Source organism: Rhinatrema bivittatum, chromosome 6 (assembly GCF_901001135.1).
Source record: "Rhinatrema bivittatum chromosome 6, aRhiBiv1.1, whole genome shotgun sequence".
In the NCBI taxonomy this organism is placed as follows: Eukaryota; Metazoa; Chordata; class Amphibia; order Gymnophiona; family Rhinatrematidae; genus Rhinatrema; species Rhinatrema bivittatum.
Window position 1 is genome coordinate 359700846 of NC_042620.1, and position 17368 is coordinate 359718213.

Genomic DNA, 17368 nt, shown 5'->3' on the forward strand with positions numbered 1-17368 from the left:
TTTTTTTTTTTTTTTAAGTGTGAAAGTGACACCTGACTATAAATTAAAGGATGAGCTAGGGGTGGGTGGGAGAGATGGGAAATACAAACACACAAACCTCTGTTTGTTGCCTGCCTTTCTGACTACCTATTTAAAACAAAAATACACAAATTTCTGTTTGCTGCCTGACTTTCTACCTATTTAAAACAAAAACATACACATTTCTGTTTGTTGCCTGCCTTTCTACATACCTATTTAAAATAACACACACTAAATAACATACCCCAATAATTTTTCCAAGCAGTACTTACTGATTCTTTCCAGCCACCAGCAAGATGATCATCTCTGTGCTCCCACTGGATTGTGCAAAGGCTATTCACTACATTTATTATTGCCAGAGAGAAAGGTAATTTGCCTTTAGTAATTCCTGAGTGGGAATTGAGCCCTGGTTTACCTGCTTTAGGGCCCATTGCTCTGACCACTAGGCTACAACTGCACTCTGAGCTTTCAAGAGCACAAGGAAACAACATGACTTATTCATGTTCACATGGATAGACTGGCAGATATGAAACTTGAACACGCCCCTGGATTTCTCCCCAAATCAGCATTCGACCAGCTGCCACTGGGAGATCAAGATTGACCTCTGACATTCAAAATCTCATTTTTAAACCCTAACAGAGTCCCTTTAAAGCAGCAGTACTAGCAAAATAATGTAGACAATGTAAAATTAGCAGTTAAACAAATTCATTAAGATCTATTTGTTCTGATGTTTATTTCATCAAGTGATGTTTTCAAAACAGCCGGCTCCTCCTACTTAGCCACACATATTATTTGAATATATGTCAGTCAGGATGCTGTTGAATTGAGTCCTAATTTTTTACCAAGCTAATTTTTTATTCTCTTTTGTAGAACCATGAAATATATATTCACCAATTTACCTTCTCTGAGTATGTATAGCTCCATATTTTACTATCTGCCCAGGTTCTGGATATTATCTTCCCACTCTGGTCATATTCCATTTTCTCAGTCCAGGTTCCTCTTTGAATGTAGGTCACTAGTCCTGAATGTGAATAAGTGACATTAACTTCATTGTATTTGCTGCTGGGTGACCACTGTATTGGACGTCCAATCTGGTCATAGAAGATTCGAAGCGTGAATTTTCGGTGATCATCGTAGATTTTTCCTGTTCTCGTTACATGGTCAAAATCGATGGACAACAAGTTTCTGTTGTGAGCCTGAAAATAAACATATAGCAAAATATTATCTGATAAGGAAAGACTGCACCTGGGTAACAATGGAAGTTTTGCAACATGCAGCAGGAAAGACTCTGTTGGGAATAGGTAACAGAGAGCATATTACCTCTGCAATGAAAGAATTGCATTGCTTTCCAATCAAATTAAGATGTCAGTTTAAAATCCTAGTAATGGTACATAAACTTTGGTTTGTGAATAAACCCTGTTCATTAAGGAAGGTAATAGAAGAGTATGTGCCGACTAAGGCATTGAGATCTCTGGAGTCAGGTTGGCTGGTAGTTCCCTCAATAAGGAATTATAGGCTACAAATAACTCATTCACTGGCATTCTCCTATGTGGCTCCCATGTTGTGGAATGTCTTGCCAATAGAGCTATGCAGGGAATCACAGGTTAAGGTTTTTAGAAAGCAATTAAAAGCATTGTATTTTAAGAATGCATTTCTGTAACTGGGTTTTACTGTTATATTTTTGCTTAATATGTGTTTCAATTATTGTAAGTATATTGGAGAAATTACTTACCTGATAATTTCGTTTTCCTTAGTGTAGACAGATGGACTCAGGACAATGGGTATAGTGTACTCCTGATAGTAGATGGGAGACGGAGTCAGATTTCAAAGCTGACGTCAGCCTAAATATACGCGTGCAGGAAGCTCAGCTCTTCAGTATTCTCCTCGAAAAGCAATTGTGGATATATGTGTGCTTTAATAACTTGGTTAACTTGATTAACTTGATTAACTAGGTGTTGTGACCATCGCTGCCTGATGTCTCCACTCCGCCCACCTTACCGCATTGGCGACTCCCTCCGGGGTTGATGGAAGGCTGGCTGCCGCGGAATCTTTCGGCCATCCTCGTCCGGCATCCCCGGACCAGCCCAACGCTGCAATTCGCCATGTTTACCTGATGCCTAGGGGTGTGTGCGCGGCCCCGCCTCAAGTACCAGAAGTGGTGCGAACCTCAGGGGCGTCCCCCTGAGATGACGTCATCCGCTTCAGATATTTAAACGTCTCTGAATTGCTAACAACTCAAGTTAGCAAGGGTAAGGATACAGATAACGATTCTTCTATCTACACTACTCTGCCTTCTCGGACTTACCAGGGGTACCCGCTCCTTGGGGGCCTCGCTCTCTCTCTTACTTTGTAGGTTGCAGTCTGGAACCGGTACTCGCTCCTCGAGGGCCCTCGTTCCCGGACTTCTTCAGAATTCACTTCTGCCTGGAAGTCATCACTGCCTACTACATCTGTGAGTTACCATCGCTCTCTCAGAGCTTTCCCTGGAACCAGGTACTCGCTCCTCGAGGGCCTACTTCATTCCAGCTCCTGGGCTTCTATGAGACATTGTGTGAGTGTTACCATCAGGTTCTGTCCATGAACTCTGCATACCCTGCCTACTCACTATATTTAAGTTTCTCTACAGCTTAGCCTCCAGGGATCGCTGTTCCAGTATCTGAGGGACTACAGCCCAGCTGGGCATTCCAGCTCACTACTGCCACCTCTGGTGTTTCAGTATACTATCTAATAAAAGAACTAGTGTGTGTCTGTCTCCTAACTCTGAGCCTGACCGGTGGTCCCGCTCGGGATCTTCCCCTGGGGGCGTGGTCATCTGCCACCGGACCAAGGATCCACCCACAACTCTCCTAAATAATAACAGATTGCTAACTCCATGGATCTGGCACAACTCAATGCCTTGCAGGCCATACCGGGCCTGGCCCAGTGCATTGTGGAGCAGCAAGACGCCTTGGAGAAACTTACTGCAGCATTTCATCAGCTACACACAGAAGGTTCAAGGCACAGCCTCCAACCAAGAAGGTCAGTTACCAGAGGTAACTTTGAAGACTGCTGTACCACTGGCGGCTCCAATACGCTTTTCTGGAGAAATCCAGAAGACCCGGGGCTTTTTGAACTCGTGCTGCATGCACTTTGCCTTACAGCCGTCTCTATTTCCTACAGCTCTCTCCGATACCTACATCCTTTCTTACCTGGATGGTAGGGCCCTGTCTTGGGTATCCACCTTGTGGGAACGCAAGGACTCTATTTTGCAGGACATAGAAGGATTTATGGACTTGTTTAAATCCGTTTTTGATGACCCTGCTCGAACTACTGTAGCTGGTTCTGCTTTAGTGGATTTGAAGCAAGGCAACAGATCATTGGCTGAATTCTCCATAGAGTTCAAAACTCTTGCAGCAGAACTTCGCTGGGACCCCAAATCTTTCAAGACTCTCTTTTGAAGAGGTCTGGAAAACCGTTTAAAGGACGAGCTGGCTGCTCGCCAAACACCTGACTCGCTGGATGAATTAGTAGCCTTGGCCACTAGGATTGATCACCGGCTCTGGTACAATGTGAAGGAACTCCGACCTAGGGTGTTACCCGGGTTGAAACAGGCCAGTGCGGTCTCTACACCTCAGATGGTTCCAGTAATCCCTGCTGCTGATACAGATGAACCTATGCAACTTGGTCATGGATGCTTGACTTCAAACAATAGAAGATTTCGGAAGAAGCGCGGCCTTTGCATGTACTGTGGTCAACCCAGCCATAATGTTTCTACATGCTCCATTCGTCCGGGAAACGGACGGGCCTAAGTCCTGCAGGAGGACTGTTCTTAGGCCCTACCGTGAATTCTCCTCTGCTCTCTCTCCCAGTCTCTTTGACCTACTGGACCGATCACGGTTCAGACTACTGCCCTGGTGGACTCAGGGGCAGGAGGCAACTTCATTCTCAGATGTCTAGTGAAAGACCTGAGGAGTCCCCTCATCAAATTAGAAGATCCACTATTGTGTTACAACTTGAAGTGGGCTTTGGGCGTTCCCCAACTTCGCCAATTCCACTGAAGATCTCAGTGACATCCCCAGCAGCTCATCCATCGCTGCTGACATCTACAATAACATACTCAGCGAAATTTCTTCCAAGACTCAAGATCCACCTGTCATCAATGCAGAAGATGACTTAGAATACAAAGTCGAAGAGATTCAGGATGTTCATAAAAGGCAAGACTTTTGAATACCTTCTAAAGTGGGAAGGTTTCGGCCCCGGAGAACACTCTTGGGAGCCTCAGACCAATAACTTGGACAAAGAGATGCTTCGTCAGTTTCATCAGGCGCATCCTTCAAACCTAAATCTGATACCCGAAGAGGAGATCGCCCTTTGAAGGGGGGTACTGTTGCGACCGTCGCTGCCCGACGTCTCCACTCAGCCCATCTTACCGCATTGGCGACTCCCTCCGGGGTTGATGGAAGGCTGGCTGCCGTGGTGTCTTTCGGCCATCCTCGTCCGGCGTCCCCGGACCGGCCCGACGCTGCCATGTTGACCTGATGCCTAGGGGTGCGCGCGCACAGCGCGGCCCCGCCTCAAGTACCAGAAGTAGCGTGAACCTCAGGGGCGTCCCCCTGAGATAACGTCATCCGCTTCAGATATTTAAAGGTCTCTGAATTGCTAACAACTCGAGTTAGCAAGGATAAGGATAAGGATTCGTTCTATCTATGCTACTCTGCCTTCTTGGACTTACCAGGGGTACCCACTCCTCGGGGTCCTCGCTCTCTCTCTTACTTTGTAGCTTGCAGTCTGGAACTCACTTCTCGAGGGCCCTCGTTCCCGGACTTCTTCGGAATTCACTTCTGCCTGGAAGTCATCGCTGCCTACTACATCTGTGAGTAGTTGGACCTTTTCGCGTGCGATAAGCCTTTAGAAAATAACCCCATTTATTAGGCCTAAACAAGAGGCAACATATTACTCCAGCCTTATACAATCTACATTGGCTCCCAATCAGCGGATGTGTGCAATACAAAGTTGCCACCATCATCATCAAATTGCTTGAGAACCTGGAATAACCATGGATCAGTGCTTTGCTAAAAATGTAAGTACCATCTAGATCACTACGATCAAGCCAATCGTAAGTGTGCCTTCACTGGAACAAGCATGCCTGGCCACAACTGGGGAGTCTGCTTTCTCTGTTGCTGGTGTGCTTCTATGGAGCGCTCCACAACATGGGAGTCACATAGGAGAATGCCACTACTTTAAGCTGGCATTCCAGTCAGACATTTAACTATTTTAAATTTAATTTTCTGTTATGTTTTTTAGATGGTACTAGATTCTTATCTTCTTTTATGTTTTTATTATTGTTAGTTTTTAATTAATGTGAATGTTTTTATGTAAACCGCCTTGAATCCACCGACTAAGTGGTATAGAAATCCTTTTAAATAAATAAATAAAAATAAACGAGAGAGAGAGAGAAAGCCCCTGCTCCATGGACTCATAATCTAGTCAAGACAAACATACATGAGATACAAGAGTCTATGGGAAGTATATTTTATTGTAGAGAAGTGTTTAGGATTTAAAAGAAGACTGAAAAATGTGAGTTTTTAAACTGCATTTGAATATGGCTAGAAAGGGGCATGATACACCAAATCAGGAATTCTATTCCAGGCCTGTGGCACAGCAGGGTAGAAAGCATGGTGTTGGGAGTTGCCACTGGAGGAAAAGGGCACAAATAAGAGCAACTTGCTCGATGAACAGAGTTCATGAGGAAGGATATAGGGAGAGAGAAGAGAAGATAGGCTGCAGACTGAATACATTTATTGGCAAGTAAGAGAAGCTCGAATTGTATGTGGAGGTGAACAGGGAGTCAGTGGAGCAACTTGAGAAGAGGGTTACATGGTCATTACAATGTAGAAGAAAGATTAGTTGTGCAGCTGAATTTTTGAACACACTGCAGTCCAGAAAGATGGCTCAGTGGGAGGCCCGCTAAGAGCAAATTGCAGTAGTCTATGCAGAGGGTGATGAGTGACTGAGCACTTTGGTAGCATGCTCAGAAAGAAAGGGATGGATTTTTAGCAATATTACAGTGGAAGAAATGACACATTTTAGCAATGTTTTGGATGTGTGTAAAGAAGGACAAAGGCAGGTTTTTTTTCTTTTAAGTTGTACATTGCTTTGATTTATTTTACTGAAAGGTGATTTATCAAACCCAATAAAGTATGAAGTCAGCATGGGAATGGGACTTTAGCCAGAGAAGCTCTGCAGAGCAGGCACAGGAATACAGAAAGCAAACTCTAAAGGTGAGCCAAGGTTGGAGTCCGGCACACCTTACAGGATGGGGTAGGGATGGAACAAGAGTATTCAAAGCAGAGCAGAGCATAGTGTAGTAAATGTAAGAAGAAACTGCCTCATCAACATTTATTTATTTAGATTTATATTCTGCTTTTTACACTTTTTTTCAGTGCTTCAAAGCGGATTACATTCAGGTACTGTAGGTATTTCCCTATCCCCAGAGGGCTTATAATCTAAGTTTTTACCTGAGGCAATGGAGGGTAAAATGACTTACCCAAGGTCACAAGGCGCAACAGTAGGGCCTGAACCCTGGTCTCCTGGTTCATAGCCCACTGCTCTAACCACTAGGCTGAAAATGCTTTTGAAAACATTCTTCTCAATGAAAATTTACAACTCAGGTTTATATGTAGATGCCATTGGATATTTGCTGTTGTCATACAGATATAACTGAGGTATTAAATTAAAGCAAACAATTTGTGAATAATATGATAGCTTTGCAAAGAATGCCACCAGTACTACAAAAATGGATGTAAATAAAGTGGCCGCCAGTTGTCAGATTGCAGGCTACAGTAGGGACAAAATGGTGCATGCTCATATGAAGAGTAAGAAAACAGTGGAGATACTCAGGACCTTAATACAAGGATGGACTACAACTTTAGGACAATTCAGGAAATTTCCTGCTGGGCTATACTATAGTCTACACCACAGCCTAAGCTGTGGAGGTTAGAGCAACCAACAGCAGACAGAGGGGGTCAGCAAGTTGGCAGTGCAGAGACACAGGGAGGGAACATGCTTTCTAGTCCCTGCAAATGCTGTTCCTTCACCTCTTTCATGCACTTCCTTTCTAAACAGGAAGTGAGCGTTGAGGGGAGGAGGAACAGCTATGGAGACTGGCAACGTGTGCACTTGCTGTGCCTTACAGTGCTGATCCCCTCAGCCTGCTGCTGGCCATGCTGACTTCCCTGGCTCAGATGACAAGCACTGAGAAGCTTTGCTCCTGGGGCAGGTCCGAACATGAAGAGCTGGGCGGAGCAAGGCTGCTTCAGTCCTGTGGTTTGCACTTAGCCAGAGATACCACTTTGCCAGAAATCTCTTTAAGAGACAGAAGCCACTGGAGCTGTGGGGGTAAAAAAGGAAGATGGAGTGGACCAATAGCAATAAGTGACGGAAAGACCCAAGGAAAGGTGACAAGGCAAAAGGCACGTAGAGATGGAAGGCCCAAAGAATAAGGTGGCAAAGGATGTCCAGAAATGTGTGGATGGAGAGGGCCTATGGCGTGGTAGCAGTGGGGACTCAGTGGGAGAGGAGGGGCTGGCCCAGGAGTATGCTCGTGACCACAAACAATTCTATTCGTTTTCACCTTTGACAACTTTTCATTGATGTTTTACAGGTTTACTTATTTCAGTGTGGCCCTGTGTAATGTGACAAATGAAAGTAAAGTGACTTGCCCACAGACTTACAAGATCAGTGGCAGAACTGAACTTAGAACTGAGGAGTTCTTGACTGATGTCCATGTTCTCGCCAGTCTCTCTCCTGGCAGTAGCGTTACTCTACCACTGCGTTTATCCACAGGGTGGGGGGTACTGTCTTTGTCCTTCCATTTTTTTTTTTTATATATGGTTATTCTGAATCACACATTCTGATCCAACCAATATGTGATTTGCAAACTGTCAGAGATAGAGGGCTACATTTGTCATACATGCAAGTATTTGAAATATACCAGAAACAGGTGTTTATGCTGAAAAAATATCTGTCTTGTTGTTTTATAACTACATATCTCTAACTTTAATGCTCTTTATTTACAATAGCTGTAAAACATCTACGTCCTTCTGCAGACTGCTATAACTATTGCAATTTATGTTCTAATTACACTTAGCGAGGCCTAGTTTAAAGTGATTTCCAGCTTAACTGCAGTTGTTAGTATATATATCTAGTAGGCTATATTTATCACTGAAAGAGACATTTCTTTGTAAATGAAGTGCACATTGAAACAAGGGATTCTACTACCAGCACCTGTTAAGGTAAGCATGGAGCAAAATTTTACTATTGTGCTCTTTATCTTCCTGTATAAAATGCACTTGGCATGTTATCTGCTTAACTGCAAAATTATAAAAATTGTTTTCCACAATACTGCTTTGAGAGTCAAGTGATTTCTTAAAGGTCTTATCTGCTCTGACCTGCCATGAAAAGTCAAATGAAGGTCGGAGATTAGATCTGTAATGAGTGGAGAATTGCAATATTAAATGAGCCTCCATTGATTTTGTGTTCTCTAAATATCATTATGATGATGTGAGATATGGAAGGTAGCAAAATAGATGGGTGTGTTTTTCCAACCAATAACTGCAGTAGGAGATACTGTAGACAAATGCCTTGCTGTGCTCGTTCACTGTTTTCCGGGGAAAAAAAATGCCCAACAATGAAATCAAATGTTGCTGGTTTTGCTGCCAGGATGGTGAGAGTGGACCAGCCCCTGAGAGGCCTCACCAGTTTGACAAGTATCACCTCACTGGTGACACAATGCCCCCCAGACAACTGGAAGGGACATATTGCTGACAATGGCAAGGTATCATAAGAACATAAGAAATTGCCATACTGGGTCAGATCAAGGGTCCATCAAGCCCAGCATCCTGTTTCCAACAGTGGCCAATCCAGGCCATAAGAACCTGGCAAGTATCCAAAAACTAAGTATATCCCACGCTACTGATGCTAATTATAGCAGTGGCCATTTTCTAAGTCTACTAGATTAATAGCAGGTAATGGACTTCTCCTCCAAGAACTTATCCAAACCTTTTTTAAATCCAGCTACACTAACTGCACTAACCACATCCTCTGGTAACAAATTCCAGAGCTTAATTGTGCATTGAGTGAAAAAGAATTTTCTCCGATTAGTCTTAAATGTGCTACTTGCTAACTTCATGGAGTGCCCCTAGTCCTTCTAATAAATGAAAGTGTAAATAACCAATTAACACCTACCCGTTCTAGACCTCTCATGATTTTAAACACCTCTATCATATCCCCCCTCAGCTGTCTCTTCTCCAAGCTGAACAGCCCTAACCTCTTTAGCCTTTCCTCATAGGGGAGCTGTTCCATCCCTTTTATCATTTTGGTCGCCCTTCTCTGTACCTTCTCCAGTGCAACTATATCTTTTTTGAGATGCGGTGACCAGAACTGTGCATAGTACTCAAAGCGCGGTCTCACCAGGTAGCGATACAGAGGTATAATGACATTTTACGCTTTATTCACCATTCCCTTCCTAATAATTCCTAACATTCTGTTTGCTTTTTTGACTGCTGCAGCACACTGAGCCGACGATTTCAATGTAATGAGGAATAACATGCATCGCAGATTTTTCCTGTTCTGGTTACATGGTCAAAATCTATGGACACCAAATTTCTGTTGTGAGCCTGAAAATAAACATATAGCAAAATACGAATACAGATAATATCTGATAAGGAATGACTGCACCTGTGTAACAATGGAAGTTTTGCAACATGCAGCAGGAAAGACTCTGTTGGTAATAGGGAACATATTACCTCTGCAATGAAAGAATTGCATTGCTTTCCAATTAAATTAAGATATCAGTTTAACATCCTAGTAATGGTACATAAAGTTTTGTTTGTGGATAAACCCTGTTCATTAAGGAAGGTAATAGAAGAGTATGTGCTGTCTAGGGCATTGAGATCTCTGGAAACAGGTTGGCTGGTAGTTCCCTCAATACACCACAACTCAAAAACTCTCCACAATCAGATATAAGCCAGAGAAGTGGCTGTCTTCCTAGCCTAAAGCAAAGGAGCAATTACCTGCTCCGAGTACTGTTTCAAACATAAGCGCCACTTCTCAAAATCCAAGCTCGCTCTGAAAAGATAGGTCCCTGATGCAACAACCCCTTTAGATGAGCCAATTATATGGGACCGTCTATCGCAAGATGAACCAGATCTGCAAATCAGCTATGAGAATTACTTCTGGATTTTTCTCTATGCGATGCAACACACATCCTACAAGAGGCCACGGGGGAAGCACATACAGTAGAAGCTTTGTCGACCAAGGTTGCACCAGGGCATCGATTCCCTCTGAACTGACCTTTCTCCTACAGCTGAAGGATTGCTCCGCCTGGGTATTATCTCGCGATGCCTTGAGATCCAACTGGGGTCTGCCCCACCTGGCCTGAATGAGGGCAAAGGCCTCTATACACAACGCCCACTCCCCCGGATCCAGTTGCTGCCTGCTGAGATAAACCACCTGAACATTGTCCACTTTGGCCATGTGAGATGCTACTAAGCCTGCTAGCTGCTTCTCCGCCCAAATAAAAAGTTCTTGTGCCTCCTGAGATACCAGATGACTCTTCATCTTGCCCTGACAATTGATATACACCACTGTCATTGCATTGTCGGAGATACCTCATACTGTTCGCCCTTGAATCTGCGGAAAGAAGGCAACTAATGCCCTGCGCACTGCCCTAGTTTCCAAATGATTGATCGACCAGAACACCTCCACTACTGACCATAGACCTTAGGCTGCCTATTCTTGACACATAGCTCCCCAACCTTTGAGGCTGGCATCCGTGGTCACTTCCACCAAGTCCAGAATCTCCAGCTCCACTCCTCTCCAAATTGGGATACAAAAGTCACCACAAGAGACTGGTCCTGGAACCCCCCTGAAGTGGCAAGGAAGCTGAAACTCCTCCAACAGCAGATTCCAATGGGACAAAAGTGCCCTCTGTAGAGGCCACATGTGAGCAAATGCTCATGGAACTAACTCCAGCGTAGATGCCATAGAACCCATAACCTGCAAATAATCCCAGATCCTTTGGCAAGATGCAGCAGACAAAGCACCTGAGACTGCAACTTTGCAGACCTGTCTGAGGTAAGGAACACCTTGCCTATTTGGGTATCGAACTGTGCCCCCAGATATTTCAATGACTGGGACATCTCCAGATGGCTCTTTGCCAGGTTCACCACCCAGCCCAGAGACTACAATAACTCTGTTGAATAGAGTGATGACATTCCATGTTACGGCTATGGCTGCTGTGCAACCGCCTCACCACCAGGGGTCCTTCAAGAGCAGGCTCTCCTGACTGGCCCAGTCCATCTTCCTTGTTTACTCTATGTTCTGGACTTCCCTTTATAACCCTGCCTGGCAGTTCCTTCGGTGCTTCGGCATCGAGCTCTCTTGGGCTTCCTGCCCTAGCCTTGCTGTGTGTGGCCTTCGGCCTTGCCTTGCTGTGCGTGTGGCCTTTGGGCCTTCTGTCTTGCCTTGCTGGGCGTGTGGCCTTTGGGCCTTCTGCTTTGCCTTGCTGTGTGTGTGGCCTTCGGGCCTTCTGCCCTGCCTTGCCTTGCCATGCGTGTGGCCTTCGGGCTTTTTGGCCTTGTCTCTGCCTTGCTGTGAGTGTGTGGCCTTCGGGCCCTCTGCCCTGCCGTGTGTGTGTGGCCTTCGGGCCCTCTGTCCTGCCGTGTGTGTGTGGCCTTCGGGCCTTCTGCCCTGCCGTGTGTGTGTGGCCTTTGGGCCCTCTGTCCTGCCGTGTGTGTGTGGCCTTCGGGCCTTCTGCCCTGCCGTGTGTGTATGGCCTTCAGGCCTTCTGCCCTGCCGTGTGTGTGTGTGGCCTTCGGGCCCTCTGTCCTGCCGTGCTGTGTGTGGTCTTTGGGCCTTCTGCCCTGCCGTGTGTGTGTGGCCTTTGGGCCTCTGCCCTGCCGTGTGTGTGTGTGGCCTTCGGGCCCTCTGCCCTGCCGTGTGTGTGTGGCTTTCGGGCCTCTGCCCTGCCGTGTGTGTGTGGCCTTTGGGCCCTCTGCCTTGCCGTGTGTGTGTGTGTGTGACCTTTGGGCTCTCTACCTTGCTACTAGTTGCCTTGACCCTACCTGGACTCTGACTCTGCTTGCCTGCCGCCTGCCCTGACCCAGCCTGGACTTTGACACTGTTTGCCTGCCGCCAGCCCCGACCCAGCCTGGACCTTGACGCTGTTTGCCTGCCGTCTGCCTAGACCCAGCCTGGACTTGGACCCTTTCCCAGCCAGTTCTCTGCTCCACTATCACCATCATCAGAGACTTTCCAGCCATCCCTTTCTCTCTCCACCTGGAGTCACTCCAGAAGGTGGTGTTCACAACACCAGAACACTGCCCAAGGGTAACATTCCAATTCCGACTTTGCCTGGATGAGCCAGTCATCCAAGTATGGGTGAACTAGAATCCCTTCCTTCCTGAGCACTGCCGCCACCACCATCACTTTTGTGAAAGCCATGGCACTGTCACCAACTTGAAGGGCAGAACTTGAAACTGAAAATGCTCTCCTAGCACCATGAACTACAGAAACGTCTGATGGTAAGAACATGTCGGGATGTGCGGATAGGCCTCTATCAAATCTGATGACACCAAAAACTCCCCTTTGTGAATCACTGCTATCACAGTCTACAGCATCTCCATTCAAAAACATGGACCTGCAGCACCATAATGATCTTCTGCAGATAATGGGCTGAAAAGTGCCTTCCTTCTTGGGAATCATGAAGTACATCAAGTACCTTCCTCTCCCTTGTTCCTCTGGGGAAACTGGGTCAATAGTGTCTAGACGCCACTGCCAGTGCAACGTATCCTAAACTGCTTCTCACTTAACATGGGAAGTGCAATGGGACTCCACATAGGCTTCTTTGACAGCACCATTTGATGCACCCTTTTGACAGCACCCAGTGATCTGACATGTCCTTGGTCCACTTCTCATATAAGAGGACTAGTCTCCCCCCGATGGCTTTGAAGGCATTGAGAGGTCTTACTTCCTCTTAGACTTAGTTCCTGGCTGGAACTGTCCTGAGAAGTTCTACACATCCCCCAAAAGGACTGCTGTCTTCCCGAGCCTTGTTTCTGCATCGAAGCCGAAAAACTCCTGTTGCAGTGAAATCTTCGCATATCTTGAAAGCAAGAATGCCGCAGGAAAGTCTTCTTGCCCACCTTCTTATCCTCAGGCAACTTATTCCCTTGTGATTCTCCCAAATGCTTCATTAACTGCTCCAGATCTTTTCTGAATAACAGTTTCCCTTTAAAAGGGAGATTACACATCCACCAACCAATTATGTAAACACAGTAGTCTCCATATTGCCACCGCAGAAACCATGTTCCTAGCTAACATTCTGACCATGTCATACAGTGCATCTGCCACATAAGCCACCCAACTGGGCTGCCTGCTTGGAATTGATGGTAGCACCAGGCTCCTTCTCTGGTGCCTTCTGCATCCAGTGCAAACAGACCCTCTACATCAGGTTACCACAGATCGTCGTCCAAAAGCTCAAGGCCAAGACCTCCAATATCCTCTTTAACTGAATCTCCAACTTTCAGTCCTGGGCATCCTTAATGCAGCAGATCCTGCCACAGGGATGGTTGTCCTCTTTGTCACTATAGACACTGCTGCATCTACCTTTGGAAGCTTCACAAGCTCCAAGGTCTCTTCCAGCCATAGCCCTGGTCACCTTAAGACATGCTTCAGGAGCATCCCACTCCTGGACAACCAACTTCTTTACCTTCTTCGGTAAAGGGAAAGTCTTTAGTGGCCCATGAAGCCCATCTAAGTCAGGATCCACCCCCTCATTGTCAGATTATTCTTGTATGACCTTGATCCCCAGCATGTCGAACACATGGGGAATGAGTGGATGCAACTCCTCTTTACAGAATAATCTAAACACCCTAGGGTTGTCCCCTTCCACAACATGAAGCTCCTCAGGATCTGCAATCCCCTATCCATTCAGGCACTCCAGCCACAGGTGAATCCCCAGGATCATCACCAGGATCATCTCCAGGGTCATCCTCCGGACCCTCCTATAGACTGTGTCATCCAAATCCTCAGAGGTCTGCTCACCACCCAAGGGCCATCCAAGCTCTAGAATACGAAGAAGACCCTCTTACAGTGCCTGTGTTGATGCTCTAAGCTTCTTTGTTGAGCATTGGGACTTCTGGGTAGAAGCGTGTTTATTCCCTGTTTTGCTAGATAGGCCTTATGGAGCAGCAGTACAAAATCTGTGGAATTCCTCTGAATCACTGGAACCCTCATCCACAGCATCCTCGTGAGGCTCCCCCACATCTTCCCGGTCCTCCACAGTGCTCTGGCACATTGGAGACAGTGGTGGAGGGGAATCCATGGTTTCTCTTGCCACTGGCCACCTTCCACAATGTGTAGGCAACATGGCCACCGCCCCCTAAGGCCCCCCCCGAGGCCTCTGGAATGGTTCCTATCGATCAGGTGGAGCACTTGCTGCCTGCAGTCTATGCGGAGGTTCTGGAGATACAGGCAGTGCACAACGAGGCTGCACGAGGTATGATCGCCTCAATCCACAGGCCTGACAAACTTTCCCATGGTCCATGAGTGGAGCCATCACTTCTGCATGTCATGGTCAGCCTGTCAAATTGTTGCGTACTGCAATCAAGGAGCCTTCCCACCAGCATACAAACACCCCCTCGACTCTGTTCTCGAGCCCCAGTGTGGCTGTTGAGCTGTTGGCTCCCTCTCTGACTCTTGATTCTGGCCTTGCTGCTTGGCAACAGCCACACAAACAGGTCTGCTCTGCACACTTTTTTTTTTTTAAAGTGATAGTGCAAACAAAGAAGCCCAGCAAATAAATGCTTCCCTGCTTCTGGCTGCCAGCTGGGGAAGAGAAGGCCTCAGGAGGAGCAAGGGAACCAGGATCCCTGGCTGTCACCCCATCTGGATGCTAAGAGCCGCGCTAACTCAGGGATCTCCAAGCCCATGCTCACCCTACTCTGAGGGATGGCCCACAAAGAAACCTAACACCTCAGGGAGCCTCCACGAAATCCTTCATGCTACCTTTTTTTCTCCTCTATTTATTTTATTTTATTCTCTAAACCCAAGACTGCAGGTTTGCACCTTTACCATCTGCTGGAGACAGAGAAATACCGAGGGACTCCAGGCACTACACAACTCTCGGTTATGTAGCAGTGCCTGAAAAGTTTTTATTCTCTGCTTCCATCTGCTGGTAGAGATGCAAAACCCACTTGTCTGGACTGATTTGGGGTATGAACAAGAATGAAAGTTTCATGTATAAGCTAAAAAAAAAATGAAAAATTGTAACAACTGTTCCTTATGTAATTCCACAACTATGAATTTTGTTACTACAACTTTAAAAGAGAATTGATCCCTTGTAATAAAGGCCTGGAATACACAGCAGGCACTGAAAATGATGTCTGAAGGCTGACTTCTCTGCTATGTTCATTACCCTCTTGAATCAGCTATCCGCAAAATACAACTTGTGTTGGGGATAATCTGTTATAGATCTTAAGCAGGGTCATAGGCAAAGTGGGGGGAGGAAAAGGAGAGTTATCCTCTCCCTCCTCTCTACGAGGGTAGAGGAGGAGGGTACAATGGCTCCTGCCAAAATCCTCTTCTCGGCTGCCCCCTTCACCTTTCAGTCATGGCTCTGGCTCCAGTGACAGCAGTACAGACAATGAAGAAAAATCAGTGCGTGGCCTTCCAAAGCCCTTTTGCACCTGTCATGCTTCGTCTCCACCTCTCACATGAGCTTCCCGTTACCAGAGAAACTTGTACAAAGGGTGGGGTGCCGCAGAGTCCATCAGTGTGAAGGCCCTGCACTGATCATTGTCTGTACTTCTGCCTTCGGCGCTGACATGGCAAGAGAAGAGAAGTAGCGGTGCAGCACCACATACCACATGTAGGGCTTAGTCACTGGCAGCAGCAGTAATGCTCTGCCACTTATACAAATTTGGCACTGGAGGCAGTTACCTATGTTGCCTATGCCTAAATCTGGGTCTGATCTTAAGCGATATGCTTCTGTTTTAAATAATTTTTCTGCATTACATTTGGTTACAAGTCCACTACAATTGGGATTCTGTGGATCTGTTCAAGATTACCAGAGTAAGTCCTGAGACCCTATAGTATATTTATTTATTTATTTATTTATTTGAAAGTTTTTATATACCGCGCCAAGGGATAATATTTTATCCGTCTAGGCGGTGCACATAATAAAAACATACATAATTTCATAACAATACAACAAATTAAAAATACGGTGTGAATACATTCAAACTAAGACATTATCAAACTTATAAACAAGGGGGCCGATTTTAAAAGTTACGCGTGCGGGGTACATTTGTGCGCACCACCTGACTGCTGCGCGCATGTTATAAAATCCATGATCAGCGTGCGCAAGGGGTTGCATACTTGTGCACCTTGCGCACGTCGAGCCCTAGGGGAGGCCCGATGGCTTTCCCCGTTCTCTCCAAGGCCGCTCCGAAATCGGAGCATCTTGGAGGGAACTTTTTTTTGGTCCCTCCCACCTTTCCCTCCCTTCCCCTATCTAACCCACCCCCCAGCCCTACCTAAATCCCTCCCTACCTTAGTTCGTCGAGTTACACGCGCCGGCCAGCTGCCGGTGCGCCATGCCCCGGACCACCCCCGGCCCACCGCCACGCCTGCAGCCATGACCTGCCTGCCGCCACACCCCGGCCACGCCCTGACCCGCCCCTTTATCGAAACCCTGGGTCATACGCTCGTCCCGGGGCTTGCTCGCGCCGCCGAGCCTTTGCAAAATAGGCTCGGTGCGTGCAGGGGTAGGTTTTCGGGGGTTACGCACGTATCTTATGTGCGTAACCCTTTGAAAATCTACCCCAATATCTGCAATTTTCTATTTTCACTTTGAGTTACACACTTTTGGAGTTTGGACAAGTTAATTGATTTTTATCTTTCTCTTTACCTGAACAAAAAATGATGGGCCATATATGCCCAAGCATTGTTCCCATAGAAACAAAAGGGGACAATCCCTTTGGTACATCTGGCTATAGCAGCGTATATTTTCAGTAGGGTGCCTAACAGCAAAAGTAGACATGCACTTTTAAGCTGACAGAAAATGAGCTGATTTTCAAACACAAGGGTCCCGCTTGCATCGTATTCGAATGTCAGATCATTAATGTGGCTAATGATACATGCAATTAAGAGGCAAGCACTATTTTACAAACATGACTTTGAAACACTCCACTCCCAGATTACCACCTTTCTATGCAGATATGGTGGTGTCTGGTAGGAAAAAAACCAAACCAACAGTAATAGGGATGTGCATTTGCTTATAACAAACTGCAAAATGTGATGAATAAGG

At 46.2% G+C, this 17368-nt stretch overlaps 1 protein-coding gene across 1 annotated transcript in view; it reads right to left on the reverse strand.

Annotated features, from left to right (window-relative positions):
• LOC115094623 (teneurin-1-like) overlaps positions 1 to 17368 on the reverse strand; it is a 78924-nt gene that overhangs the window by 38305 nt on the left and 23251 nt on the right. Inside the window, exon 2 of the mRNA XM_029607877.1 lies at positions 918 to 1214. Coding sequence (XP_029463737.1) covers positions 918 to 1214 — 297 coding nt within the window. The remainder of the gene's footprint in view (positions 1 to 917; positions 1215 to 17368) is intronic.